This window comes from Hemitrygon akajei, chromosome 23 (assembly GCF_048418815.1).
Source record: "Hemitrygon akajei chromosome 23, sHemAka1.3, whole genome shotgun sequence".
Classification (NCBI taxonomy): Eukaryota; Metazoa; Chordata; class Chondrichthyes; order Myliobatiformes; family Dasyatidae; genus Hemitrygon; species Hemitrygon akajei.
This window is the reverse complement of record NC_133146.1, coordinates 28743379-28771095: the sequence shown is the minus strand read 5'-3', so window position 1 is coordinate 28771095 and position 27717 is coordinate 28743379. Positions and strand designations below refer to the sequence as shown.

At 44.1% G+C, this 27717-nt stretch overlaps 1 protein-coding gene across 3 annotated transcripts in view; it reads left to right on the top strand.

The window, feature by feature from the left end:
* The first annotated feature begins 2439 nt into the window (after nucleotides 1-2439).
* LOC140715296 (protein bicaudal C homolog 1-like) overlaps nucleotides 2440-27717 on the top strand; it is a 320845-nt gene continuing 295567 nt past the window's right edge. For 2 of the 3 annotated variants that reach the window (XM_073027257.1, XM_073027256.1), the window contains exon 1: nucleotides 2440-2767. In XM_073027257.1, the coding sequence (XP_072883358.1) occupies nucleotides 2548-2767 (220 nt within the window). In that variant the 5' untranslated portion in view covers nucleotides 2440-2547. Of the gene's footprint in view, nucleotides 2768-4051; nucleotides 4071-27717 lie in introns of those variants that run through there. The other variant, XM_073027258.1, reaches the window with a different exon arrangement.

Sequence of the window (27717 nt, the reverse complement as noted above, 5' to 3'; positions counted from 1 at the left end):
AAAATATGATTACTCTTATCTACAGAACACTCAAGCTCCTGCAGGGTCCACCATTCTCAGAACTTTCTCCCACACCCCAACACACGGTTGCCCATAGATACTGCATTCTCCCTCTTCAAGGACACCTGGGCACGGAAGAGGGGCAGGCAACTGGCTCAGTATCACTCTGCCTTGGTTCACTGATGACACTCACATCTGAGTCAAAAGTTCAAGACTTACTCCAGTGGCTTAAGCACAACCACAGCTGTTTTGTGATGTAGCACCGAGGCAGTGCTGGGCTCTCAGCTATCATCATTTAATCTATTCTCTCAATTAGATGTATATACACACACCAGTACTCAAATGGAGTGTCCAGCCCTCTTCTCTAGTAATATTTCTCCCTGGGGCAATATCACAGACATTGATTTTCTGCTCATTTATATCTTTGTGGTAAATTTAGAACCTTGTTGTGCATAATTTATTTGGCTGCAAAAAGCCTCAATTATTATAGAACAGAACATAACAGCACAGTACAGGCTCTTCAGCCTATGATGTGCCCTCCATTTTTTTTATATCTGCGTGACTTGCTAAGAGTTTCTTATGTCTCTGCCTCTACCACCATCCCTGGCAGTGTGTTCCACACCCAACACCCCCTGTGTGAAAAAAAACCCCATTCCCTATACTTTACTCCAATCACCTAAAATTATACCCCCTCATATAGGCCATTTCTGCACTGAGAAAAAACAGATCTCTGGATCTCCACTCGATCTATGCCTCTTATCTTGTACATCTTTATCAAGACACCTCTCATCCTCCTTCACTCCCAAGCGAAAAGCCCAAGCTCGCTCAGCCTATATTGATAAGGCATGCTCGCTAATCCAAGCAGCATCCTGGCAAATCTTCTCTGCACCCTCTCTAGAGTTTCCACATCCTTCCTATAATGAGGTGACCAGAACTGACAAAGCTCTTTGGAACTTTTAATTTAGGAAGGATTGTTATAAATGTAGGCTTTTTCACTTATGGAAAATGAGACTACTGATGTAAATCGGTCACGCTGCAATTATAGGCCATTACCAGTGGAGGCACTGAAGTACACTCGAGGATGGATGCACGTTCATAGTTGCAATAATAAAAAAAAGTCTGGCATTCTAATGTAAAAGATTGGCGATTCTTTTTTTAAGTCTTGATTTATAGACAATGTACGCAAAGTGGTTATGCCATGTACAATATGGGATTGAACCTACAGCACAATACAGGCCCTTCAGCCCACAAAGCTGTGCCGAACATATTCTTACCTTAGAAATTACCTCAGGTTACCCATAGCCCTCTATTTTTCTGAGCCCCATGTATCTGTCCAGGAGTCTCTTAAAGGACCCTATCACATCTGCCTCCACCACCATCGCCGGCAGCCCATTCCACGCACTCACCACTCTCTGTGTAAAAAAACTTACCCCTGACATCCCTTCTGAACCTACTTCCAAGCACCTTAAAACTATGCCCTCTCATGCTAGCCATTTCAGCCCTGGAAAAAAGTCTCTGACTATCCACACCATCAATGCCTCTCATCATCATGTACACCTCTATCAGGTCACCTCTCATCCTCCATCATCAAAGGAGAAAAGACCAAGTTCACTCAACCTATGGCATACTCCCCAATCCAGGCAATATCCTTGTAAATCTCCTCTGCACCCTTTCTATGGTTTCCACATCCTTCCTGTAGTGAGGCGACCAGTACTCTAAGTGGGGTCTGATCAGGGTCCTATATGGCTGCAACATTACCTCTCGGTACTTAACCAAAGATGAAAACAAAATAAAACTGCAGATACTGGAATTCTGAAATAAAACCAGGAAATGCTGTAATCTCTCACCAGGTCAGCCAGCATCTGCGGGTGGGGGAGCAGAGTTAACATTCCGGGTCGAAGATGCTGCCTAACCCGCCAAATGCGCCAACATTTCTTGTTTCTATTTCAAATGCTGGTAATTTGAATGAGACCAGGAAAGCGGGAAAAGGTTTCGCCAGATGAAGATGCTCTGATTATGGGGATTAAAATATTTTAGGAAGTGGAGATAGCTTCGTATTTTGGCGAGCTGAGGAGGAGCGAGTGGGGGTGCATTCACTTCTTCACCCAGAGTTCGGGAGAAGAGCACCCCTCCCCAAATACACACACACACACACACACCAAAATCCGCTGAAAAACCTTTAAAATAAAAAAAATGAAAAGCATAGTCTCTTGTTTCGCGAAATGTTAGCATCTTAGACAGAAAGGGGTTAATGCTGAGCAGTTTGAACAGATTCTCAGCGTTGGCTGCAGTCGTTGAGAAAGTCCGTTCACTGAGGAATGACTATTCTAATAGGTTACAGATTAAGTTGCAATGGGACTACTTTGGGTGGAATTGTGCGGATGGATTTGTGAAGTGGGTTTGCTCTGCAGTGTTGAGAGAGGGAGGGAAGGAGGGAGAGAGTCAGAGTTGGATGCAGACTGGATGTGGTTGCGGAGTTCCAGCGCCAGGCTCGGGTCAGCCCCCTGTTGGAAGTGAAACTGACCGAGCGCGGCGCTGCTTCAAGCTATGGCGGCTCAGGGCGACTCTCTGAGCGGCTACCTGGTGGCGCCCCTGCCGCTGCAAGAGCCTGGAGCCGCCGACCCCGGCTCCAACAGCGAGAGGAGCACCGACTCGCCGCTCGCAGCTTCCGAGGACGATGGCCACGTTCTCCCGCACTCCACTGACCCGGACTGGGTGGAGGAGAGATTCCGTGTGGACCGCAAGAAACTGGAGGCGATGTTACAAGGTGAGAGAGCGGGACAAACAAACCCTGTCGGTGCGCCCGGCGGTGTAGGAGACAGCAAGGAAGTTGCAACCCAGTGGGCTGCCTGTAACTGTAATGTCCAGGTCAGGGTACAGTCCGAAACTCAGACCGTGGGCGTGTCTGAGGGGTCGGCCCTGTGAGCAGTTGGCAGCTAATGTCTAAAAATTGCTATTTCACTAGGAAAGCCAGTTGTACCTCTGACAGCTGTGATAATTGCGCAGCCGCTACATGAAGACAGCTCCGGCGGGACGCCCCGCTAGATACTGAATCAACCCGCACTTGTACAGCTGTTCCGGAGTGCGGAGGTAACAGTCTGTTTAGGGGCAAGTAAATGTACCATCGGACCCCGATTGCGGGTCCCTGGTATTCACCGTGCTCTTGGAACAGCGTACGGTATTAACTACAGTACAACTCAGGTTCCAGGTTGGAGGGACCTTGGGTCCTTACGCAAAATAAATAGTGTTTTGAAGAAACGTTAACAAGTTACAATCCAAATACCAAGTAGCTTCGAAGGACACGAATACATTTTGAAACCTATTTAGCTTTAACATACTGTTTGTAACTTGAAGATTTGAGCAATTATGCAACTTGCAAACCACTGGTTGATGTTTACCGATTGCACGTATATTTCGCTTCTGCAGGCATCCCAAGTTGTTATTTTTTTAAAAGTGAGTCGATCAACAGGTTTCTGAAGCTTTTGTTCCGAAGTTAGCGACCCACGTGCCCTAGTTCCCTGGTTTGAGTGGTTGCCCGAGCGTTGACGGCAAAGACTAACACCTTGCCACCTCTCTTTCTCTCTTCTCTCTCCCCCCCCCCCACCTAGTTCCATCTGTCCAATTTGTTTTCCCCTTTTCCCTTACTTGTTTCTGCTGATCACCCACCTGACTCAATCTGTGGATCCTTGCCTCCTCCCCACTTCACCTGGTTCCACCCATCACCTGGTTCCACCCATCACCTGCCAGCTCTTTACACTGCATCTACAGCCTCAGTCGGGATGCAGGATCTTGACCTGAAAACTCGGCCGCCCCTTTGCCTCCCAGTCCATTGGGTTCCTTCGCCAGATTGTTTTTTGTTATTTATCATGCTTAAAGCTTTCAGATTCAGGGCTGTTACAAAGACAGTGGCAAATTGTCTAAAGTGTACCTGGACTTTGGTGCAATTGTTTTTGACTCAATTTCAGTATTACTGAAAATCTGTAATTGTATATTTTGGACACACTTGGAAAGGCAATCCAGACCAGTGCTGAAAACATGGAGAGTGGAAGTGGTACGGAATTTCGTTGAAGGTTAGAATGTACAAATCCAGTTCGACTTGCACAAGCCCCTCTCGGCCATCTCACCCCATTAAAATATCCTACTATTATTTTATTTTACTTAATATTTATCTATTTTCCCCTCCTCTCTGCATTTTCATCTCAGTGGTAGCCAAATTCACAGTTGAACCCACGGTGTAATATAGGTTTCTCAGTTTGTCAATTGGATGTAATACTAGCCCTCTACTAGATATCCATGAGGAGTCGGTCATTGCTCAGGCTTACAGGATGCCGGACAAAGCAGCTGAATTGTCTAGCAAATCTTTCCTCATGCTGTACAAAAACATTGCTGAACTGTTTCGATGTTTCTGCGATATGTTTTGTAGCATCCGAAACATCGGAGTGATTCTTGATGGTTTGAACTGCCTTGTGTTTTGGGGAAAAGCTTGCCTTTCTCTGAGTAGAATGACCTCGTGTAGTTTATCAAGAGTTTATTTTTATATCAAACTGCAGACATGCTTTTTGTATTGTGATCCAGCATAACTGGATGATAAAATGAACTTGGGTGACTCCTGGTATGAAATGGCTTTTTAATAGTAAAACTAATTGAAGTAATAACACAGTAAAATAAAACTTGAGTGAAGAATTTAAACTGTTCAATAATTTGAACTGAGGATCTTATATTCCAGAATATAATGTGCTTTGTTATATGTTTAATCGCTATCTAAAGGCATTACAAACGTGAACTTGAGCAAGGTGCAGTTTTTTAGATGGCGCGCACAAATCAACAGCGTTACTTTGACAGGCCAGATAAACCAGGTGAGGGTAGCTGGTGGGCCTTGTACACCGGTGAGATAGGGACATGTCTGGCCTAGCGTGCAAAGTCAGCTCCCCTGGACTGGGCTGAAAAGATTAACGGTGAGATCCTGGAAGGTGATTCTGCAATGCCTCGTGGAAAGCAGAGACCATGACAGGACACAGAAGTCGTGATAATTCACGCAACCAGGGAAGACCCCCGTTGTGATGACTGCTTGTACTACTGGACCCGGACTTCCAAGGCCGAGAGTGTGGGGCTGCCCCAGTGCAACGGCTGTTGCACTTTAAAAACTCTCCCGCACAAGTGTCTATTGTCATTGACGAATATGACAGACAACCAATCATAGGTCAACAAGCTCGGACAATTCTGTTCTATTGCCTGAGTACAACAAAAACTTATTTGATCATTTAAAGTGGATTTGATAGCCGTACAATCTGAACATTTACATGGATTTATCCATACTCCAAAAATGTCACTGTCAGCAAGATTGAAACAAATGTGTATTTATTAAGGTATCCAGATACAGTCAATGTTCAAAATGGCTGCACCAGTCTTTTGCATGACATGAATGTTTATCTTTTGTTGACCCGCTTTCTCCTCTACTATAATAATGGTAGTTTAGTGAATGTCATTGGCAACTGCTATCTCATTTTCCCCGTGTGAATTTACTTTTAACTCCACTCAGTGGAAAAAGCAACTCAATGCAAAAAAAAAGCATGCAGACTTGGTCAAGAGGTTCATTCGTTGATCAGGCCAGACATCAGAATGGGGAAGAAATGTGATTTAAGTGATGGGGTGGTTTAAGTATCTCAGAAACTGCTGATCTATTGGGATTTTCACGCACAACAGTATCTGGAGTTTATAGAGAATGATGTGAGAAACGAAAAACATTCAATGACTGGCAGCTCTGTGAGTGAAAATGCCCTGTTAATGTGAGAGGCCTGAGGAGAATGGCCAAAGTGGTTCAAGCTGCCAAGAAGGTGTCAGTAACTCAAATAACCACACATTGCAACAGTAGTGTCCTCCAGAAGGACCACAACCTTGTCGTTGGGTTTGGAGGTTTGCACGCCCAATGACCTGGAAAGCTGTGTTGGCTGGAGTTAGAGCTTTACGCTTTGGCTCTTGGCAGGGTCACCCACACCAAACAGATCAGAGGGAAAAGGCTAGACTACGTGTGGTTCACTGGTCCTCCAGGTTCAGGGGTTCAGCTCAGGGCTAACAGCTCTGACTGATAAAACAAAATTGTTAAGGAAACGGCAATAAAGAATCCTTCTACATCTGAGTGCAATGGTATTCCCGTATTCACGTGTCCCCACTTGGGACTTGTGTGATTGACAACAGTGAAAACCAAGAGGAAGAAACTGACATGATGAAGGAAGCCCTGAACACTGCCAGAGATGGAGGACCTTCATTGCTGCCCTAAACACCAGTGGCGTAACGGGCAGTCAGTACAACAGTGGTGTGCAGAAGAACATCTCTGATGCATAACACATTGAACACATTGAACTTTCAAGTGGAAGGGCTACAACAGCAGAAGACTATGAACGTGCAATCAGTGGCCACGTGAGGTACCTAATAAACCGGCCACTGAGTGTATGTTACCATATACAATCTTGAGATTCATTTTCTTGCAGGAATTTACAGGAAAATAAAGAAATACAATAGAATTTATGAAAAACTTTACATAAACCAGAAGACATCGGAGCAGAATTAGCCCAGTTTACCTCATCGAGTCCTTTTCAATCCCATTACCCTGCTTTCACTCTGTAACCTTTGATGCTCTTACTAATAAAGAACCTAGCAGTCTCCACTTTTAAATATTTCCAGTGACTTGCCCCCCCCCCCCCCACTCATCTGTGGCAATGAATTTACAGATTTGTCACCATTTGTCTAGAGAAATTCCTCCTCTTTTCTAACGGGATGCCCTTGCATTCGGAGGCCGTGCCCTCTGGTCCTAAGCTGTCTCACTATTGGGGAAAAAATATGCAAAAGGAGGCATTTTTGCAAGTAAAAATTAAGTAATGCTGAGATACCGGGGTTGTAAAGTCCTTGAAATTGAATCTGTAGGTTGTGGAATCAGTTCATTGTTGAGGTGAGTGAAGTTATCCACACTGGTTCAGGAGCCTGATAGTTGAAGGGTAATAACTGTTAGTGGTGTGGCACCAAAGGCTCTTGTACCTCCTTCCCAATGTTAGTACCGAGAAGAGAGCGTGGCCTGGCTGGTGGATGATGGAAGCTGCTTTCTTGTGGCCATGCTCCATGTAAATGTACTCTGGTGTGGAGGGATTTTCCTATGATGGACTGGGCTAAATCCACCACTTTCTTTAGAAGTTTCTGTTCCTGGACATTGCTGATTCCATACCAAATTTTTTTTTAAAAAGTACTTAATTAGTTGTGTAATGTTCTGGGAGATCCTGGAACAGATGTAAATGGAAATCTTGCTTTCTCAGTCTGTGAATTTGTGTAGTTATACTGGTGATTCTAATTATGTACAGATTACTCTAACTAACTTTCAGTAAGATGTACAGTGATTAATTTGTGATCCCAATATGCTATCAGTGCTGTATAATTAGGACAGATTTAGAGTTTAACAATTTAAGCCAATGCACTCACAGTCTTGTTAGATAATTTTGCAGGATCACGCTAGCAAACAACATGACCAACGGCGACATCATGCAGACGGTTCACGAAACGACTTTTACTACTTTTTTGGGGGTTTCTTTGTTTTGTGGCAGCTTGTGGAAGGACAAATCCAAGACTTGGATTCTGCATACGTACTTTGAACCTTGAATCTCTAATTTTGAACTAAATAGCTCCTTGGTGTTGATTTATTGTAAAAGTCCATCTGATTGTATGTGTCCTGTCTTCATTATTCTTTTGGATAGATGATAGTCTAATTGAGGTTAGTAGACCATGAGCTTGGTGTTGGGTTTGCAGGATGGGTCTTTGAAGATGCTGTTCCTCGGTTGGTTGTAAACTGCTGGCACAGAGCTTGTAGTGAATTCCATCGCTGATGTCTGTATTCACTGGTGATGGTTTCTCAAGAAGTGGACATTATTTTCGAGCAATATTAGCTGCAGCTGAAATTAATACTTTCAAATGTTTTCATCCTTCAAACTATAGTATATTTCAAAGTGAAGCATGGGGCTTTTTTTTTAATTATTTAAAACTCAACAGCCAATTTCTTGCTCCATTTCTCAGACAGGGTAGAAGTGGATGAAGCGCCCTGTGTGGAATCTACAGGTTCTGATGTGGACAGAGCAGGCACTTGGTGATTTTATTTATTTAGTGATACAGCATGGAGTCGGCCATTCCGATCCTTCGAGCCACACAAGCCCGATTAACCCTAACCCTGCCTGGTACGCCTTTGGACTGTGGGAGGAAACTGAGGCAGCCAGAGAAAAGCAACACATTCCACGGGGAGGATGTATGGAACGGCACCGGGATTGAACTCCAAACTTCGGAACGCCACGAGCTGTAATAGGGTCACACTAACCCCTATGCTGTCATGGCACCCATGATGTGGTGAGTGGGTGGGGGAACAGCGAGCCCAGAACTGTATGCTGGTTCTCCCCTTTGTGAGTGGATTCTTACCGCCCTTACCGTAAAGACTCCTGAGTGCCCCCTCTCCATTTTGACTGATAATGGGTCATTGTTTCTTATGAATAAACAGACATTAAATTGTTTTCTTTCACCTTGGTTTTTTTTCTTTGTTCTGTGCAGCTCTCAGGATTCCTGTTCTAGGAGCCTGTGTCGTGCATTGTATTTGATGTGGCCTGCCCACCAGAGCTCTTTGAACGTAACTAGTTCCTTTGCCGTGGATGTTGCCCTAGATAGGTCACTGGATTGGTTTGCAAAGACACTGGTAGTGTTTCCCCAGTGCTTTGAGGTGCCTGCTGTCTGTTGTCCATGACTCCAAAACATAGCACGGCACTGGAGGCGCAGTGGACCATCGCTTTACAGTGCCAGTGATTATCGATCGGGGTTCAGTTCCCACCGCAGCCTGTGAGGAGTTTGTATGTTTTCCCCAGGGCTGCAAGGGTTTCTTCCGGGTGCTCTGGTTTCCTCTCACATTCCAAAGACATTTGGTTAGGGTTAGAGAGTTGTGAGCAAACCGTGCTGGTATCAGAAGCGCAGCAACACCCAGGGGCTGCTCAGCACAATCCTTGCTGATTTGAATTCTGCATTTCACTGTATATTTCAAAGTACATGTGGTAAAATAAAGCTAACCTCATGTTTGTCAGAGCATGAGGATCACTGACATGAGTACTGGGCTCGGTCTTTGAATAGTCTGCATTTGGGACAGTTCATCACTGCACTCTTGGGGAGGGGAGTTGAGTCACAGATGACAGAGGTGATCTCAAAGATGTGCATCTTAATTGTTGGAGCGCAGCGATGTGTGGTAGGAGATGTGGGACAATGCATATGCTAGAAATCTGGATCGGCATTTTGCTCCTCCGCTGCAAAGTCTCCTCGAGTATGCCTACTATGCACAGGCTTTCCTCACTCTTTGGGAATTCAGTGCGACCCTCTCACTGCTTCCTTTTGTGATCTCTGCTGCCCACTGGCCCTTTGACCACGCGCTCAGTCAGTCTCAATACCACAGCCAAGTCTCTTTCCTGGAAACTTATCTCCTCCACCATCTTGTGCCACCGAGTCCTGATGAAAGGTTGGGGTTCGAAACATTGAATTAATTTTCCCTTGTAGATGCCGCCTGACTTGCTGAGTTCCTCCAGCATTATGCGTGGGTTGACACTTGGGGAATGTTGATCTCAGACGCTCCATGTGAGGCAAATCCTCTTGGATTGGCTTACAACTCGGCCTGTGAAAGTGCTCGTGTGTAAGTATAGTCAGATGTTGTAGTGGAAAGAACAGTGAGGACTAATAATTATTAAATAGGGATGGGTTTGTGCTAGTATCGTACCAGGGAGCCACAGAAAAAAGTAAAGACATGGAATGTAGCAGCAATGAAATCCAAGCTTCAGGATTGTTTTATAGCGTGCACCCATTGCTGTAATAGAAAATTAAATTTACTGTTAGACTGTGGATAATCATTTTATTCTGTCATGGGGACCTAATCTCTTAAGTCTTCCTGTCATCAACATTTTGTAATCAAAATGTAGTTTTAATGGTAATCTCATCAATTTAGAATGGGAAAGCTCAACCGAACTGGGGTGTAAGTGGACAGTGAGGAAGGCTTGCAGAGGGATCTGCATCAGCTAGGAAAATGGACTGAAAAAATGCCAGATGGAAATTAATGCAGACAAGTGTAAGGTTTTGCACTTTGGTAGGACCAAGCAGTGTAGGTCTTTCACAGTGAATCGTAGGGCATTGAGATGTGTGGTAGAACAAAGGGATCTGGGAATACAGGTCCATAATTCATTGAAAGTGATGTCACAGGTAGACAGAGTCGTAAAGAAAGCTTTTGGCATATTGGCCTTCATAAATCAATATATTGAGTGCAGAAGATGGGATGTTATGTTGAAGTTTTATAAGACATTGGTGAGGCCTAGCTTGGAGTATTGTGTGCAGTTTTGGTCACCGACCTACAGGAAAGATGTAAATAAGGTTGAAGTGCAGAGAAAATTTACAAGGATGTTGCCAGGTCTGGAGGATTTGAGTTATAAAGAAAGATTGAATAGGTTTGGACTATATTTAGAACATAGAAGATAGAGAGGAGGTTAGATAGATATATACAAAATTGAGGGGTATAGGCAGGGTAAATGCAAGCAGGCATTTTTCACTGAGGTTGGGTGGGGCTACAACCAGAGGTCATGGGATAAGGGTGGCAGGTAAGAAGTTTAAGGGGAACATGAAGGGAAATTTCTTCACTCAGAAGGCTGTGATATTAGGGAAAGAGCACATGAGCATGCAAACTTGCTTTCAACGTTTAAGAGAATTTTGGATAGGTAAATGGATAGTAGGGCTATGGTCCTGGTACAGGTCAATAGGATTAGGCAGTTTAAATGGTTTCAGCATGGACTAGATGGACGAAATGGCCTGTTTCTATGCTGTACTTCTCTACGACTCATGCTCAAGTAGATCAGTTTTGGCTGGTCTCCTGGTGCACACCAGTTTTTAATAAATTCCCCATTATTTGAACACCAACTCCGTGTGTCCTTTCAGTTTGCTCCTGCGTCATGAGTTGATGGGTAAGAGGGAGTGATCTTGGTCCTGGAGAGAAGGTGTTCCCCCACTGCTGGGTGCGGATTCGAAAGACACAGAATTGCAGTGAGGAAGATTGAGAAGAGGGTTGGTGTGATGGTACAGCTACCATAGTGTGGGCTGGGACCAGGACTGGGATTGGATCTGTGGTGGGAGTTCCAGCTTGCAATAACATCATGTAGCAGAGGCAAGTTTCTAATGAATGCTGAAGGCAGCCAAATTTGAGAAGGATATTCAATGTGTTGTGTTGGCTGATGGAGTGGAGGCTGTTTTGAAAAAGACGCACAGTGATTAATGCTGCTGTCTGCATTTTTCATAGACTTGTCACATGGTGAAGATCATTGTATGTTAAGGATAGAATCCTCATTATGAGGAGGCAGTTGAAGAGAACCCTGTGAACGCCTGTCCTTGTGGCAGGTGGCCAGGTGCATGTCTCAATAGTTATTGTAGTCGATTCCATTGCCTTTCTTAAAGAGAGCCATGTTAGTGTTGTGTGTCCTTTGGCATGCTGGCCTTTCCCCAGACAAGGTTGTGAACTTGTGCCAGAAGTCCTCCATCATGTTTCAGCACTTGAGAGATTTTTTTTTGCTCCAGAGGCTTTTATAAGCGAGACACCCTCATCTTGGATGGGTATATGAGCAGATAGTATGTCCCGTTACTTCCACTGGAATGCCAACAACAATTGCCCCTTCAATAGCCCGTCAAGGATGAACTTGAGGTTGGAGGGAGGGTGTATTGTGGTTGCTGGTGGTTGGCATCTGTCTGTCTCGAAGGACAATGGGTGATCATAATCATCACAAGCCTGGGTGGAAAGTACGGAGATCCTGAGATGTCCAGTCATCAAAGTCCCCCTCTTGGCCTCACCAGTGTAGTCTAAAGGAAACCTTATGAAGCAATATGCATGGGACCAGCTTGGCTGCAGGAACTGCTGGAAGGATGTTCAATGAGGCTTGCTGTTGGAGAGACTATGTACCTGCAGGGAGAGACTTACACATTCAGCTTTCCTTTTCGCAAGACTGCTAGCCAGCGGTGGAAGCTGAAAGTGAGAGTGGCAAGCGCTCCTCACCACACTACCTCACTAGACGCATCACAACAACCAGTTTGACACCTGACGGTATATTGTAGTCAAGCCAAATCACAGCAACAACATGAATTCACTTGATACCTGGAAGATAATTCACCGAAGTGTCAATGGGCAAAAATTGATCATAGGCTAAAGAAGAAAAATTTTCAAAATCACATTTTTTAAATGACATGTACATTGAAACATACAATGAAATGAATTGTTTGCACTAACAACCAACACCCCCAAGGATTTCCTGGGGACAGCTAGACAAATGTCACCAACATTGCAAGCTCACTCAGCGGAACAGCACAGAACACAACAGTACAGAACATGCCAAACAACAAAACAACAGCCAAACAAGCCTAAATTTTGGTCCTAATTGTATCTGAAAATCAAAAAAAAAACTGCTGATGCTGGAAATCTAAAGTTAAAATCAAAAATGCTGGAAATATTTTACTCCTACCCACTCTAAGTTGTGGCACCTCATCAAGGCAGCTAAATGCACAGGAGAAACTGGTGCACATTCTGATCTCTGCAGAACCAATTGAACTGGTGGCAGACGACACGAAGTTTCAAAAGGTGCAACAGTTGTGAAAACTCGGCAATTTTAAATTTATTATAAGTATCTGCTTACTAAAAGAGACATTTGACCCACCTCCAGAGGACATCTCTCCCTACTGCCCATTGCATCACTGCCATTTAGAGCAGCAATGGAGGTCCTCCATCTCTGGTGGTGCTCAGGGCTTCCTTCATTGTGCCAGTTTTCACTGCTGTCTATCATGCAAGTTCCGCGTGGAGACTCAGGAATATCGTCATACTCCAATGTATATTAGAAAGATTCTTCATTGCTGTTTCCGTAACAGTTTTGCTCTACCAGTGGTTAGCCCTCAGCTGAACCCCCAAACCTGGAGGACTGGTGAACCACTCTTAGTCTGTCCTCTACCCTTTGACTGTTTTGGCATAGGTGACCCTACCAAGGGGCAAAGCATAAAGCCCTGCCTTCAGCCAACATAGCTCTCTGGATCATTGAGGCACACAAGCCGCCAAACCCCATGACAATGTTATGGTCCTCTTGGAGACACAGAGGACATAGGTCGGGTGTAGTTCCTTAGGTGGGCTGTCCAGTCTGGTGAATGTGACTATTACCTCGCACGTGAAACTTAAAATTGTGTGTTGACTGGATATGTGATTGTCAGAGCATCTCAACTGAACATGCTGCTTAACTTGTCTGCTTGAGCATCTACAGGATATTTCCTCCTCAGGGTCACTGCCTAACTGTTTCTTGGTAGCAATTGATTTGGCTGAACCTATCTTACTTATTATAGACTGGAGATCAGACCTAGGGTGTTCTTGGTGTGTATTTGGGCCATTCTCTGAATTGCCAGTGAATGATTTGGAGAAAACATTAAGATTTATAGAACTCCTTTTGATAGCTTTTTCTATTGGAGTGCTCCCACAAAAGTGTCAATGCTCAAAGACTAGGAGAGTAGAGATCTGGAGATTACAATTAACTGAGGTTTAATTGTTGATGTTAAAAAAAAACACTTAGTTGCAGGAGCCAGAGATTGTCTGTTAGGAGTGGGAGATCTGGTTTGATTTTATTGTCCCCTCTATTGTTTAAGTAGTCAGCTGATAATGGTGGGGAGGTCATGTGGCCCAGCTTGGCTTAACTATTCAGAAAGTTTGCAAATACTGTTGGTCAGTAGTGTTGGCCTCTATTTCACGCTGTCTCTTTGGTTCTGTTGCCCATTACAATGTGCTCAAAAGCAGTGAGTCTGGTCTTTCATTAGGTTTGAATGTAATGTGAGGTTGAAATGGATTCTTCAGATTTGTGAAGAGCCCCTGCTGCCATTGAAAGAGGAGACACTGAAAATAACTGCTGCTTTATTTGGAGATGACTCACGCTTACAGAGGCAGACGCACCAAATTGCTTCCAGTCTCCTGCCCAGGATGAGTCCGGTGTGCTGTTCGTGTGTGGAACTGGGCATCAAATACTTTATCAGGTGTTGACATAAATAAAATGAGCCATGGGCTTGACTTAATAAATAGGATCGAAGTTTAAAAACAACAGTGCTTGCATTTATGAGGTTTTTATTTCACTCTTGCTTCAGGCTTTATTCTTAGTTAACTACTTTTGCAGTATATTTGCTGTTCGATGTGTACTGGTAATAGCCAGATGATGTGTTCTTTTAGTTACATCGAGTCAGTAAAAATTTCCTGGGAACAGTAGAGATAACTGTCCAAGCTTAAATACTCCTAGAGGATGCTTTTGCATCTTGACAGTGTATATGTGGCCTCAACTTCACATCTTTATCTACAAGATGTCGCCTTTGAACTCTTCCCCAGCACAACATCAGAAACTTCTCCTGGACTTTTGTCCTCCGATCCCCTACAGTTGGGACTGAATACAAAGCGTTCTGGCTTGGATGAGGGTGCATGGAACATTACAGTATTGTTCGGGCACTTTGGTCCACAATCTTGTGCCAAATTTTTAACCTATTAAAAGATCAATCTACCCTTCCCTCCTGTATAACCCTCCATTTTTCTATCATCCATATACCTATCCAAGAGTTTCTTAAATTCCTCATGTATCTGCCACTGTCGCCACCCCGGAGGGTGTTCCACGTAGCCACCACTTTTTGTGTAAAGAACTTATCTGTGACATCCCTTCAATACTTACGTCCAACCACTTAAAATTTTGCCCCCTGGTATAAGGCATTTCCACCCTGGGGAAAGGTCTCCAGCTATCCACCCGATATCTGTCTCAAATCATCTTACATGCTTCTATCAAGTCACCTCTCCTCCTGTGCTCTAAAGGGGAGAGCCTTAGCTCACTCAACCTTTCCACATAAGATATGCTTTCTAATCCAGGCAGTCTCCTCTGCACCCTCTCTTAAGCTTCTTCATCCTACTAATGTGGAGTTTTACCTAGATTACCCATGTGCCTGAGAGTTTCTTAAATGTCCTTAATGTACCACCAACTCTGACAGGGCATTCCACACACTTGCCACCCTCTGTAAATAACTTAACTCTGACACTGCCTCTATACTTTCCTCCAATCACATTAAAGTTATGTCCCCTCGTTTTAGCCGTTCCTGTAACCAATTGAACCGCAGCTGAAACTGTCAGCACCAAATAGTAAACACTGGGATTGGGGGAACTCCTGAGTGTGAACAGACTGAGCTTCACAACTGACCTGGTCAGTCAGTTAATCCAGAGCAGTGGGAGGGATTCATGTAAAACTTCCCAGTGTTATGATTCAGTGGGCATGATTGTCTGGAATTTGCTTCAAGTTTTTCTTTCCTCTGCTGGGGGCTGGTTAATGATTGATGGTGTACACCACATATGTTTTAAAGCCTGTCCGCAAGCTGCAGCTAATCATTTAAAATATTGATCTGGGCTCTCGGGCACTTTGAAGTTTAATACAAGGAAATACTTCCCATAATTGCAGTCTTCTCTCGATTGTTGTGATAGACTAAGCTGTGCCAAACTACCATCAGCAGAAGTGAAGAGAATTATTACAGGGCTGGATGTAGAGATGATGTTTCCTGTGGCTGAGGCTCTAGAAGCAGGGAGCACGGATTCAGAATAAGGGGTTGGACAGACAAGATGTAATTTTTTTTTTACTGCGTATTGAATCTTTAACACATTTACTCTGGAGAATGGTGACAGGTCATTCAAAACATGGATTCCTGGATATTAACATAGTTCATTGCTTTTGCGTATGGTGCAGGGAATTGGCTGAATAAGTTCAATTGGCCTATTCCTCCTCCTGTTCCTTGTATGTCCAAAATGAAAAAGCGGATGATTTATAATAAATGGTAACATTCACCGGAGTGGACTGGGCTTTAGTAAATATCTGTAAGCAAAGCTTACAGGACTGAACATAATCTTCAGAGGAAAAAATCTGCTGGATGAATCCGTTGCACAGCAACTCTTTGTGGAGTGCAGTTTCTCAGCTGGGATCCATTCTGCTCGAGTGCAGACTATCACAGAGCATTCCAGAAGCCCTCTCTTCTGTTACAGAGACTTCCTGACTGAAGCAATTAAACCACTGAGCATCACAAAGATGATGAGGTCAACACCACTGCATCCCAAAGCCCGTTCCTTCATCGAAACTGTAAATAACGTGATAGATAAATATGGAATTTAAATTCTGGTTTGAGGCATGGCTTTGTTACATTAGGAACTTTCAAGCAGTAAAGGAAAGATTGAATATCTTTTTCAATGATTACAGAGACTGAAGAAACTTAATGAACTGTAGCCAGTGATAATATGTGAATATTTTGTGAAGCTTTTTAACCAATTTACCACCACCGCTGCTGGGGACTTGTTCATCGTGCTGCTAAACTCGGTTGTTACCTATTTTCATTTGTTCCAAAGATTTTTGGTATTAAATGAGTGGCGATTTTTATGTTAAGGCAAGAATGAAACTTACAGGTTATGTATTAAACTTTGACAGCGTGTCTTTATATTGATAAAGGACTGTAAAAATGTGGCTGTAAATTAAAATGTTTTGCTTTGGATTTCTCAAGTGTTTTGTTTTCTAGGTGTAAAATCTTAAAAATGCGTGTATGTTTGAAGAGTTTCAGGTCCAGTTTCATGTCAATTGTGCTAAGCAGAGGATGAGTGCACTTGTGTCAAGCTGTGACACTTGATGTAAACACGTAATCCATGTGTCCCACAGGCACCTCCACCATTTGGTCACTGTATTTTAAAGTATACAATTTAGTGCTTTTTTGTACTGATGCTTGTAGTGTTAGTGGTCCTTTGTAACATCAGGCTTCAGCAACTTTTTTTTAACGGACTAATCAATATATCATTTCTTGTCCATGTTGGAGAGATTTAGTGAGAATCTGATGAATACAGCATTTTAATCACCTTGTCTATCAGTTTGTATTCATGTATGTTTTAAAGATTTAACTTTTTATTTGTCATATGTACATAAAAAAAAATACAGTGTAATGTGTCGTTGATGTCGGGTCAAATCAGCGAGTGTTGTGCTGGGCAGCCTGCAAGTGTCTCCATGCTTTTGGCACCAACACAGCATGCCCACAACTCGCTAACCCTTAACCTTTGGGAGGAAGACCAGAGTACCTGGAGGGAACCCATATGGCCACGTGGAGGCGTGCAAATTCTCTACAGACGGTGGCGGGAGTTGAACCCTGATCTTATCAGCTGGTGTTGTGAAGTGTTGCACGAAACACTATGCTGCTGTGCCGCTCCAGTTTATCTCAGTACTTTACAGTCAATTCAGTCTATCTCAATTCTTTATATAAATCTACTTGCTCACAATCTATCTATTCATTCATTTTGTTTTGATGGGCCCAAATCCACCTCTTTATCACCTTCACACACAAAATGCTGGTAGAACACAGCAGGCTAGGCAGCATCTATAGGGAGAAGCGATGTCGACGTTTCGGGCCGAGACCCTTCGTCGGGACTACTTTATCACCTTTATCTTTTTGCTGTCTTGCACTTTAATTTCTTTGTACTTCACTGTTTATTATGCTTCCTCTGTTAATTACAGTGATAATTGCTTCTTATTACATAGTCAGAAGGAGCATCAATTATCAGATTGAGTAAAGCAGGGATTGATGGAGCTCTTTAGGGATGATCAATCTATAAGGTGACATTTTTTTCTCTTTTGCAGCCTATCAGAGGGGCTTTCTCAAAGCCTGGCTTTGTGATTGGGGAGGAGAGAGATGAGGTGGTGGTATTACCATGCTTCATCTGTAGAGAGCACCCTGGCACCAGCCTGCTCTCTCAGCCACCTCCCTGTTCCGTACACCAGCAAGTGAGATCTCTTCATCCACATCCTACATCTGTAGACCTCATCACCTGCAGTCATTTTTTCATCTTTCTCCTCTCATTTTTCAAGTTCTAGTAGGAAGCAGAGCAAAATAATTGTTACCCTGGATCCAGTGCAGCATAAAAATACAATAATGAAAAAAAATTAAACAAATACCACAATTAATATAAATGTTAAACCAATCTGCTAAAACTCGATGTCCAAGTAACTGTTATATACATAGGTTGATGGTACGTAAATAAAGTGACACTAAGGTGATGTTATGTCGTGAAGGTGGGTGGATGTGTTGATCAGCCTGACGGCTTGAGGGAGGTAACTATTTTTGAGTCTGGTGGTCCCGGTGTGGATGCTGTGTGGCTTCTTCCCTGATGGGAGTGGGACAAACAGTCCATGAGCAGGGCGGGTGGGATCCTTCGCGATATTGCTGGACATATTCCAGTACCTTTCTGTATATCTGTTCTTAATGGGGAAAGGCTGGTGCTGGTGATGCTCCCCTGGTATATTGCCCAATGCATCACTGCCATTGCAATCAATCTATGTATGTAACAACGACTTGTGCATTGAGTTTGATAGGATTGCTTTCGTATTGTGATATATTTTTTAAAGTTATTGTGGTTATTATGCTGCATTGGATCCAGAGTAACAATAATTTCATTAACTACCCCGTCGTAGAACCCTCTTGAACAATACAGTGCAGTATCTGCACCATGCAGTGATGCAGCAGTGATTTGTGTCTCTACACAAATAATGGTGTTTCTGGATTGCTGCAGAAAAATAGATTCCTTTTACAGAGCTTTTCTGGTGAATGGAGATATAGCTAGTGTTTTGCAGCGGGCTTTTTGATTGCCAGACCACTTGTTAAAGCCAGCATTATCAGATGTTCTAAAGGTGAACATAGGATTGTGAACATAGTCTGTCAAGGCATGACTTTGGCGAGACGTCCTTAGTTGCAGCATTTACATTCACAGCCTTTAGACTGGTCCAGTTAACCTCGATCAGCTCAATCATTTCCTCTTGAAGTTTACTTCAGTCAAATGGGAACTTCTTTGAGGCTCGTGCTTATCTACTCACGTCCTCTTTCTTAGGAGTCTTGGAGTTGGATTGAAAGAGCAAAGTTGTCAAGAGTTGGAGCAAAGATCTGGGCACATGGGTGCTGGTGCTTCGAGAGAGTTGCAGGCTGTTGTGTGGAAATGCAAGCCCAATCTCTTAAAGAGAAATGAGATGAAAGTGTGGGCGGGAGAGGTTGAGATTAATAGTCATTGAGTCAGTACAGAAACAGGCCCTTTGGCCAATCTGCTATTCTGCTTAGTGATATAGCTGCAGCTGGACTCCAGCCCTCCATATCCAAATTTCTCCTAACTCTTGCAATCAAACCCATTTTTGCTGGTAGCTCATTTCAGCATTCTCACCAGCTTCTGAGTGCAGAAGTCTCCCCCCACCCAATATCAGGTTACACCTAATACTTCACCTTTCACCTTTGACCCATGACCTCTAGTTTTAGTCTCTCACAATCTCAGTGGAAGAATCCTGCTTGCATTTACCCAATCTATACCCCTCATGATTTTGTATACCCCTATCAGATCTCCCCTCATTAGGTTGGAATGGGATTATTGAGTGATGTTCTCCATTGCCTGGAGGAACTTTTTCCTTAACTTTGGCCCCCTTCCCCTGAGTAAACTTAGTTGGTGTGTTGCTTTTGGCTTCTGAGTTTGGGCAAGAGACACACTTCCCAGGATACAACTTTGCATTTGTATAAATGCAGATTTATACATCAGTAAAGAGAAAGCTTTGAACTTCTTTGAGAAAACACTTTATTTGGAGGAAGGCAGAACAGGGTTGCATTCCCTCCCCTTTGCCGCTTCACCTGCCTCTATTTTATTTGATAACAATGTGTTAAATTGTTAGCATCTTTCTTGCTCATGGTGTAAGGTCAAACCTTCAGTTGTCTAGGACAAGCCCAGAGTGAACTCTCACTCACTACATGCCACACTGCATCTCTGTTTACCCTGTCTAAGGTCAAAAGCAGGTTCGACTGAAGAATGACTCATCTGCTTATTTGCACATCGATGAAGTGTCAGTCAGTACTGTTCAATAGATAATAATGTAGGAATATTTATTGCTGCCTGTGCTCTTGGATGTCAGAACAGATCAGTTCCCAGGGAAAGACCCAAACCTTTGAGTACAGGAACATCTCATGAAATATCCAAAGGATACTTCTGGCAACTTTTTTTTAAATTTGAAAGATGTATTTTTGTTCATTTACTTTAAAGTTTAGAAAGTATGTTGTCAGACTAGGACCTACCGTGAGCATACAGGAATGCCTGAAGTTTTACTAAAGTCAGCAGAAAGGAATAATTTGTTTCCTATGAATCAAAGATCACAATTAGGAATATTGCTTTGTATGTACTCCTGACCATTGTTAGTCAACCAGATGGGTTATCCTTGACGCCTGAATGGGAAGTGATATATATAAATAGGAAAGTGGAGGAAGCCACCTCAGACAAGCAAAATACATGGTAAACCTCATAACGTGATGTGGGTTTCAGCTTAGTTACTGCAATTGAAACAACTGCCCAGATATTGGGTAAAATTGGGAAATTGGTTCTTATTGTGTATCCAGATACAGTGAAAACTTTGATTTGTAAGCCATCCACATACATTTGTAGAACATTTCATCACATCAGTGCATGGAAATGGTCATGTTACAGAACCCTATAGCACAGAAACAGGCCATTCAGCCCATCTAGTCCATGCCAAAATTTTAATCTGCCTAGTCCCATTGATCAGTACCCAGACCGTAGCCCTCTATTCCCCGTTTCATCCATGTATATACTCAAATGTCAAAAATGTTAAAACTGAACCTGCATGTACCACATCTTCTGACAGTTCGCTCCACACTCTCACCACCCTCTGAGTGAAGAAGTTCCCCTCAGGTTCCCCTTAAACATTTCACCTTTCACCCTTAACCCATGACCTCAGTTCCAAAACCCTATCCATACCTCTCATTGTAGGTGGTACAAGAGAAAAGAATAAAAGTGTACGGAATATAGTGTTATAGTTACAGAAAGAGCACATTGCAAGCAGACAATAGGGTGCATCGAGGTAGATTGTGAGGTCAAGAGTTCACCTTGATTATGCAAGAGGTCTATTCAGTACTCTCATAACAGCTGGATGGAAGTTGGTAGTACAGGCTTCCCCCATTATCCGAAGGTAGAGCATTCCTATGAAACTGTTTGTAAACCGAAATGTCGTAAAGCGAAGAAGCAATTACCATTAATTTATATGGGAAAAATTTTTGAGCGTTCCCAGTCCCAAAACGATAACCTACCAGATCATACTAAATAACACATAAAACCTAAAATAACACTAACAAATAATAAAAGCAGGAATGATATGATAAATATACAGCCTATATAAAGTAGAAATATTGTAATATTGTAAGTACGGTGTAGTTTCACTTATCACAATTGGGAAGCCAGCGAGCCAGAATCGACTTGGAGAAAAAAAATCGGCACCTACATGCATGTGCACGTACACGCTTACGCACGTACACGCATGTGCACGCAACTGCACGCACAAGGCTTCACAGTATGGTAGTCTTTCTCAGGGTAAACACACATATAAAGCAGACGTCTTCTTTTCATAAAAGCGAAAATCTTCTTTGGTTAGCAAAAACAGGTGCTAATGTAGGTCCTTCGTAACAGCGAGCTGTCGTAAAGTGAACGTTTGAAAAACGGGGGCCACCTGTATGTGCTTTCAGGGTTTTGTATCTTCTGTACGATGGGAGTGAGGAGCAGGGAGAATATTGAGGATGGACGGGCCCTTTTGATGATGCTGACTGCTTTACCAAATCGGTGATTGAGTTTAACCCAGGTAAATGTGAGGTGTGGCACGTCAGTAGGGCAAATGCAAGGAGACGGTACACCGTTAACAGCAAGGTCCCTAACAGTGTTGCTGAGCAGAGAGATCATGGGATTCAAGTTCATAGCTCCTTGAAAGTGGCTGCACAGTTCGATAAGGTGGTTAAGAAGGCTTATGGAATGCTTGCTTTTAGTAGTCAAGGCATTGAGTCAGGAGGTTCTGTTGCAACTTTATAAAACTGGTAACGCCTCATATGGAGTATTACACACAAAAACAGTCCCATTGACCTTTCTAGAGTGAGCTGACTATTATTCTGCCTTGTCCCATTGTCTTGCAACTGGACCATAGCCCTCTGTTGGTGGGTCCTCGGGAGACTGTAGGGACCGACCCAGGATCCACGTATTCTGGTACAGCGTGGGCAAGAGTAAGTGGTGGCTGCGCTCGGTGGTTGGGTCTTGTGGTTGTTCGTTCTCTCTATTCGTAGCCGTCGCCTGTTCTCTGCGGCACAGCGGAAATCGTTCTCGTGCAGCACAGCTCCCTCTTGAACAGATTTCTTCCGGCTGTACCTACTGAGTGCAATGTCTTCCCAGTTTTTAGATGTAATGTTGAATTTCTTCAGGCTGATTTTGCAGGATTGCAGAATGGAGATATAAAGAGAGTAATGTTGAGCAATCTCGCTTATTACGTTTTGGTGAAAGCAGTTAAAGTTGGCCCTGTTTCCTCTGGAGCAAGGAAGGCTAAGTGGCAACTTAATAGATAAAAACATAATTAATAAACAATTTTCTGTGTTGGTCATCAATGTAATGTTGCCAGCAACATAACTGGTGAAGGATATCGAGATATTTAATAGTTATTTGCACAGCTTGTTAAAGCACAGGGAATAATTGAGGCAGCTGCACACTAGTGGAAAGCATTTGGAGCAGATTTGTAAGAAGAAAGCAGGCTGATGGGGTTGGCTTTGGATTACTGCTGTATGATTTGGACCAAATGTTCAGTGTACTCATCAAGTACTGTAGACGCTTATAAAATATTAGTTTGTGAAACACCAACCGTAACTGCCGAAAACTGAGGCATCAGTTAAATCCCGCTCTGCTGGGATTACAGTCATGAATATGGCTCAGTGTAGCCAGGAGCAGGTGGAGATGGTGATGAGTCCTGAGTGGTGGAGTGACGGATGGGGCCTGGGATGGGGAGGGGGTAAGGGAATGGGCCCAGGAGATGAGGCACAGGATGGAGGATGGGTGCAGGCATTTGGGTGGCTGGTGTGGAGCAGAGAATGGGGGTGTGGGGTCAGGTGTTAGGGTGTGAGCAGTGTCAGGGACTGGTGCTGGTTGTGAGTTTAGGAGCACTGTTACTTGGAACCCTGCTGTGTGCTGCTGTTAAAACAAAACCACTCATCAATAGCACAGTGTTAGTGCAGGCTGGTCGGTTGTCCAGGGCTGATGACAGAGGAGGGAGTAAAGAAGGGAGGCTAGTGAAGGTGTAGTGACAGGAGAGCGGAGAGCCAAAGGGGGGGGGGGGGGGGGGAGAGCAAAGGTCCCTGGCACTGGTGACGAGGAGGGCCAACTGGTACGGTATAAGAGAGAGGGAGGAAGAATGTTATGGTGGGATGAGATGAGTGGGCCAGGAGCACTCTGAGATTTGGGGATAGGGAGGATCAATGATGGAAGGGTTTAAATGACACCTAGTGGGGGGTGGGATGACGTTGGGGGAATGATTGAGAAAGTTGTACTGGGTAAAGGCATTTCTGCCTGAAGCTGCACGTTCTGTACGCGTTCCTTGTCGTATGAGTGCCCAGGTGTATTTTGAAGTTTGCCTGTGAGTGCACATGTATGTGCTGAAAGGCATCTAATCGTGTGACTACCCATGTATGGGAGTTACTGTGCTTGCAACACAGCCTTGTCTCTGGTCGCCTTGGATCCCACACCACCAGGTTCAGGAACACTTACACAAAACCGGCAGGCTCTTGAACCAACATGGATATCTTCACTCACCTCAACTCAGAACTATTTCCTCAACCTACCAATTTGCTTTCAAGGACTGTGCAACTCGCGTCCTCAGTGCTATTATTTTTTTATTTGCAGTTTATCATCTTTTGCAGATTGCTTGTTTGTCAGTCTTTGTTTATGTATAGTTTTTCATAAATTCTTTTGTACTACATTATTTCTTGTAAATGCCTGCAAGAAAATTAACCTCAAGGTAGTCTGTGGTGACGTGTACGTACTGTGATTATAAATTTACGTTCAGAATCAGAATGTGGTTTAATACCACTGTCGTATGTTGTGAAATCTGTTGTAATAACGTGCAGACGTCCATCATGAGCGATGAGGACCACCAACATCCTTGGGTGGGTGTGTCTGTTATTTATGTATTTGGATGTCGTGACGTGCACGTGAGTTTGATTAAAGTGAGGGAGAGTTGCGCCGGTCGTCAACCTCACTCTTTCGCCCTGGTTCATCTGGATCCAGTGGCAAGACGAGAGTCAAGACAACTGGGGATATCAGAATCAGGTTTATTATCACCAGCAAGTGTTGTGGACTTTGTTAACTTAGCAGCAGCAGTTCAATGCAATACATAATATAGAAGAAATAAATTGCAGTATATTGTTTTTGTTGACATGCCAAATCTCTTCAAACTCCTAATGAATTATAGTCACTGTCGTGCCTTCTTTATAGCTGCGTTGATATGTTGGGACTAGGTTAGGTCCTCAGAGATCTTGACATCCAGGACCTTGAAGCTGCTCACTCTCTCCACTTCTGATCCCTCTATGAAAATTGGTATGTGTTCCTTCGTCTTACCCTTCCTGAAATCCACAATCAGCTCTTTCTTCTTACTGATGTTGAGTGCAAGGTTGTTGCTGTGACACCACTTCACTAGCTGGCATATCTTCCTGCTGTACACCCTCTTGTTACCATCTGAGATTCTACCAACAATGGTTGTATCATCAGCAAATTTATAGATGGTATTTGAGCTGTGCCTAGCCACACAGTCATGGGTACAAAGAGAGTAGTTGGCTATGCACACACCCCTGAGGTGCACTGGTGTTGATCGTCAGCAAGGAGGAGATATTATTACCAATCCACACAGATTGTGGACTTCTGGTTAGGAAGTCAAGGATCCAATTGCAGAGGGAGGTACAGAGGCTCAGGTTCTGTAACTTCTCAATTAGGATTGTGGGAATGATGGTGTTAAATGCTGAGCTATAGTCAATGAACAGCATCCTGACTTTGGTGTTTGTGTTGTCCAGGTGATCTAAACCGTGAGAAGGATCAATGAAGCATGTCTGCCGTTGACCTCTTGTGGCAATGAGCAAATGCAGTAGGTTCAGATCCTTGCTGAGGCAGGATAGGTCAGGATACAGTGGATGAACAGGGCATCTACGTGTCTTGCTGTGCTCTTCACGCTCAACAACACGTGTTGAGAAACGCCTTCCTGCCCGTTGAACCAGCTGGTGGTTTTTTCCACAGTCTGCCAAATCCAGTCTTCGCATGCTTTTAGTAGACAAGCCCGAAGTCACCGAGGATTCAAAAAACCCCGATGACTACTCTGTTGTAATATAAACAACCTATAAATTACAGTAAGAAGTGTGTGTGTGAATATTAAATTAAATAGTTTAAAAAGAGGAAGAAAAAAGTGTAGTCGTGTACATGTGTACATAGTCCATTCAGAAAATTGATGGCAGAGGGGAAGAGCAACACACACAAGACGCTGGAGGAACTCAGCAGGCCGGGCAGCATCTATGGAGAAAAGCACAGTCAACGTTCTGGACCGAAACCCTTCGTCAGGGCTGGGGTAAAAAAGCTGAGGAGTAGATTTGAAAGGTGGAGGGAGGTGAGAGAAATACCAGGGGTTAGGTGAAACTTGGAGGGGGAGGGATGAAGCAAAGAGCGGGGAAGTTGATTGGTGAAAGAGACAGAAGGCCATGGAAGAAAGGAAAAGGTGGGAGGGGGGTGAAGGAGACCAAAGAGAGGTGATTGTTGGGCAAGGAGATGACATGAGAGGGGGAAAAGGGGATGGGAAATGGTGAAAGGTGGGGGGAGGAGGCATTACAGAAAGTTTGGAAAAATTGAGGTTGGAGGCTACCCACATGGAATATGGCCTCATCATGACAGTGGAGGAGGCCATGGATGGACATATTGGAATGGGAATGGGAAACAGAATTAAAGTGGGTGGCCAATGGGAGATCCTGCTTGTTTTGGCGGACAGAGAGTAGGTGTCTGGCGAAGCGGTCTCACAGTCTACGTTGGGTCTCACCGATATACAGGAGCACTGAACACAGTACATGACTCCAGCAGACTTACAGGTGAGTGGTAGTGAGGGAGTTGGTATACAGGCAGGTGTAGCACTTGTCCCACTTGCAAGCGTAAGTGCCAGGAGGGAGAGCAGTGGGGAGGAACAAACGGACAAGGGAGTCATGTAGGGAGCGATCCCTGCGAAAAGCAGAAAATGGGGGGGAAGGGAAAGATGTGTTTGGTGGTGGGATCCCGTTGGAGGTGGCAGAAGTTTTGGAGAATTATGTGCCGGATGAGGAGGCTGGTGAGGTGGTAGGTGAGGACAAGAGGAACCCTATCCCTGGTAGTGTGGTGGGAGGATGGGGTAAGGGCAGATGTGCATAAAGTGGAAGTGTTGTGATTGAGGGCAGCATTGCTGGTGAAGGAAGGGAAGTCCCTTTCTTTGAAGAAGGAGGACATTTCCTAAGTTCTGGGATGAAAAGCCTCATCCTGAGAGCAGATGCAGTGGAGGCGGAGGAATTGAGAGAAGCGGATGGCATTTTTACAAGTAGCAGGGTGGGGCGAGGTGTAGTCCAGGTCGCTGTGAGAGTCTGTTCGTTTATAATAGATATCGGTGGATAAGCTGTCTCCGGAGATAGAGTCAGTGAGATCAAGAAAGGGAAGGGAGATGTCAGAAATGGATCAGGTGAATTTTAGGCAGGGTGGAAGTTGCAGTCAAAGTAGGTGAAATCAATGAGTTTGGTACGGATGCAGGAAGCAGCACCAATGATATAGCGTAGGTAAAATGCAAGACGGTCATCAGTGTAGGGTTGGAACATAGATTGTTCCATGTGGCTGACAAAGAGGCAGGCATAGCTGGGACCCATGTGAGTGCTCGTGGCTACCCCTTTTGTTTGAGGGAAGTGGGAGGGCCCAAAGGAGAAATTATTTAGAGTGAGGACAAGTTCTGCTAAGTGCAGGAGAGTGGTGGTGGAGGGGAACTGGTTGGGTCTGGTGTCCAGAAAGAAACGGAGAGCTTTGCGGCCTTCCTGGTGGGGAATGGAAGTGTATGGGGATTGGACATCCATAGTAAAAAATAAGATGATGGGGGCCAGGGGGCAGAGGGGAAGAAGCCGTTCCTAAAGTATTAAGGGTGTGTCTTTAGGCTCCAGTACCACCACTGTGATAGTGGAGAAGAGGGCACGTCCTGGGTAATGGGGGTCCTTAAAGACGGATGCCACCTTTTTGAGGCATCACATTTTGAAGATTGCCTCTGCTGGAGGCTAGTGCTCGTGATGGAGCTGGCGGAGCTTGCAATTTTCTGCAGCTTTCTAGTCCTAGTCAGATTGCTCTCCATGCTACACCGGTAGAAATTTGCAAGTCTTTAGTGACATACCAAATCTCCCCAGACTCCAAATGAAATATAGTTTTTGTCATGCTGCCTTTGAAATTCTACGTACTTATTTATTGAGATGCAGTGTGGAATAGGCCTACCTGACCCTTTGATCTGCGCTACCCAACAACCCCCGATTTAACGTAGTGGTTAGCGCAAAGCTGTTGCAGCTTGGAGTGTCGGAGTGTCAGATTTTAATTACAGCATCATCTGTAAGGAGTCTGCATGTCAGAGTTATCTCTGGTGGATCCAGTTTCCTACCACAGTCCAAAGACATACCAATGAGTAGGTTAATTGGTCATTGATAATTTTCCCGTAATGAGGCAAGGGTTAAACCAGTAATTTGCGTTGACAT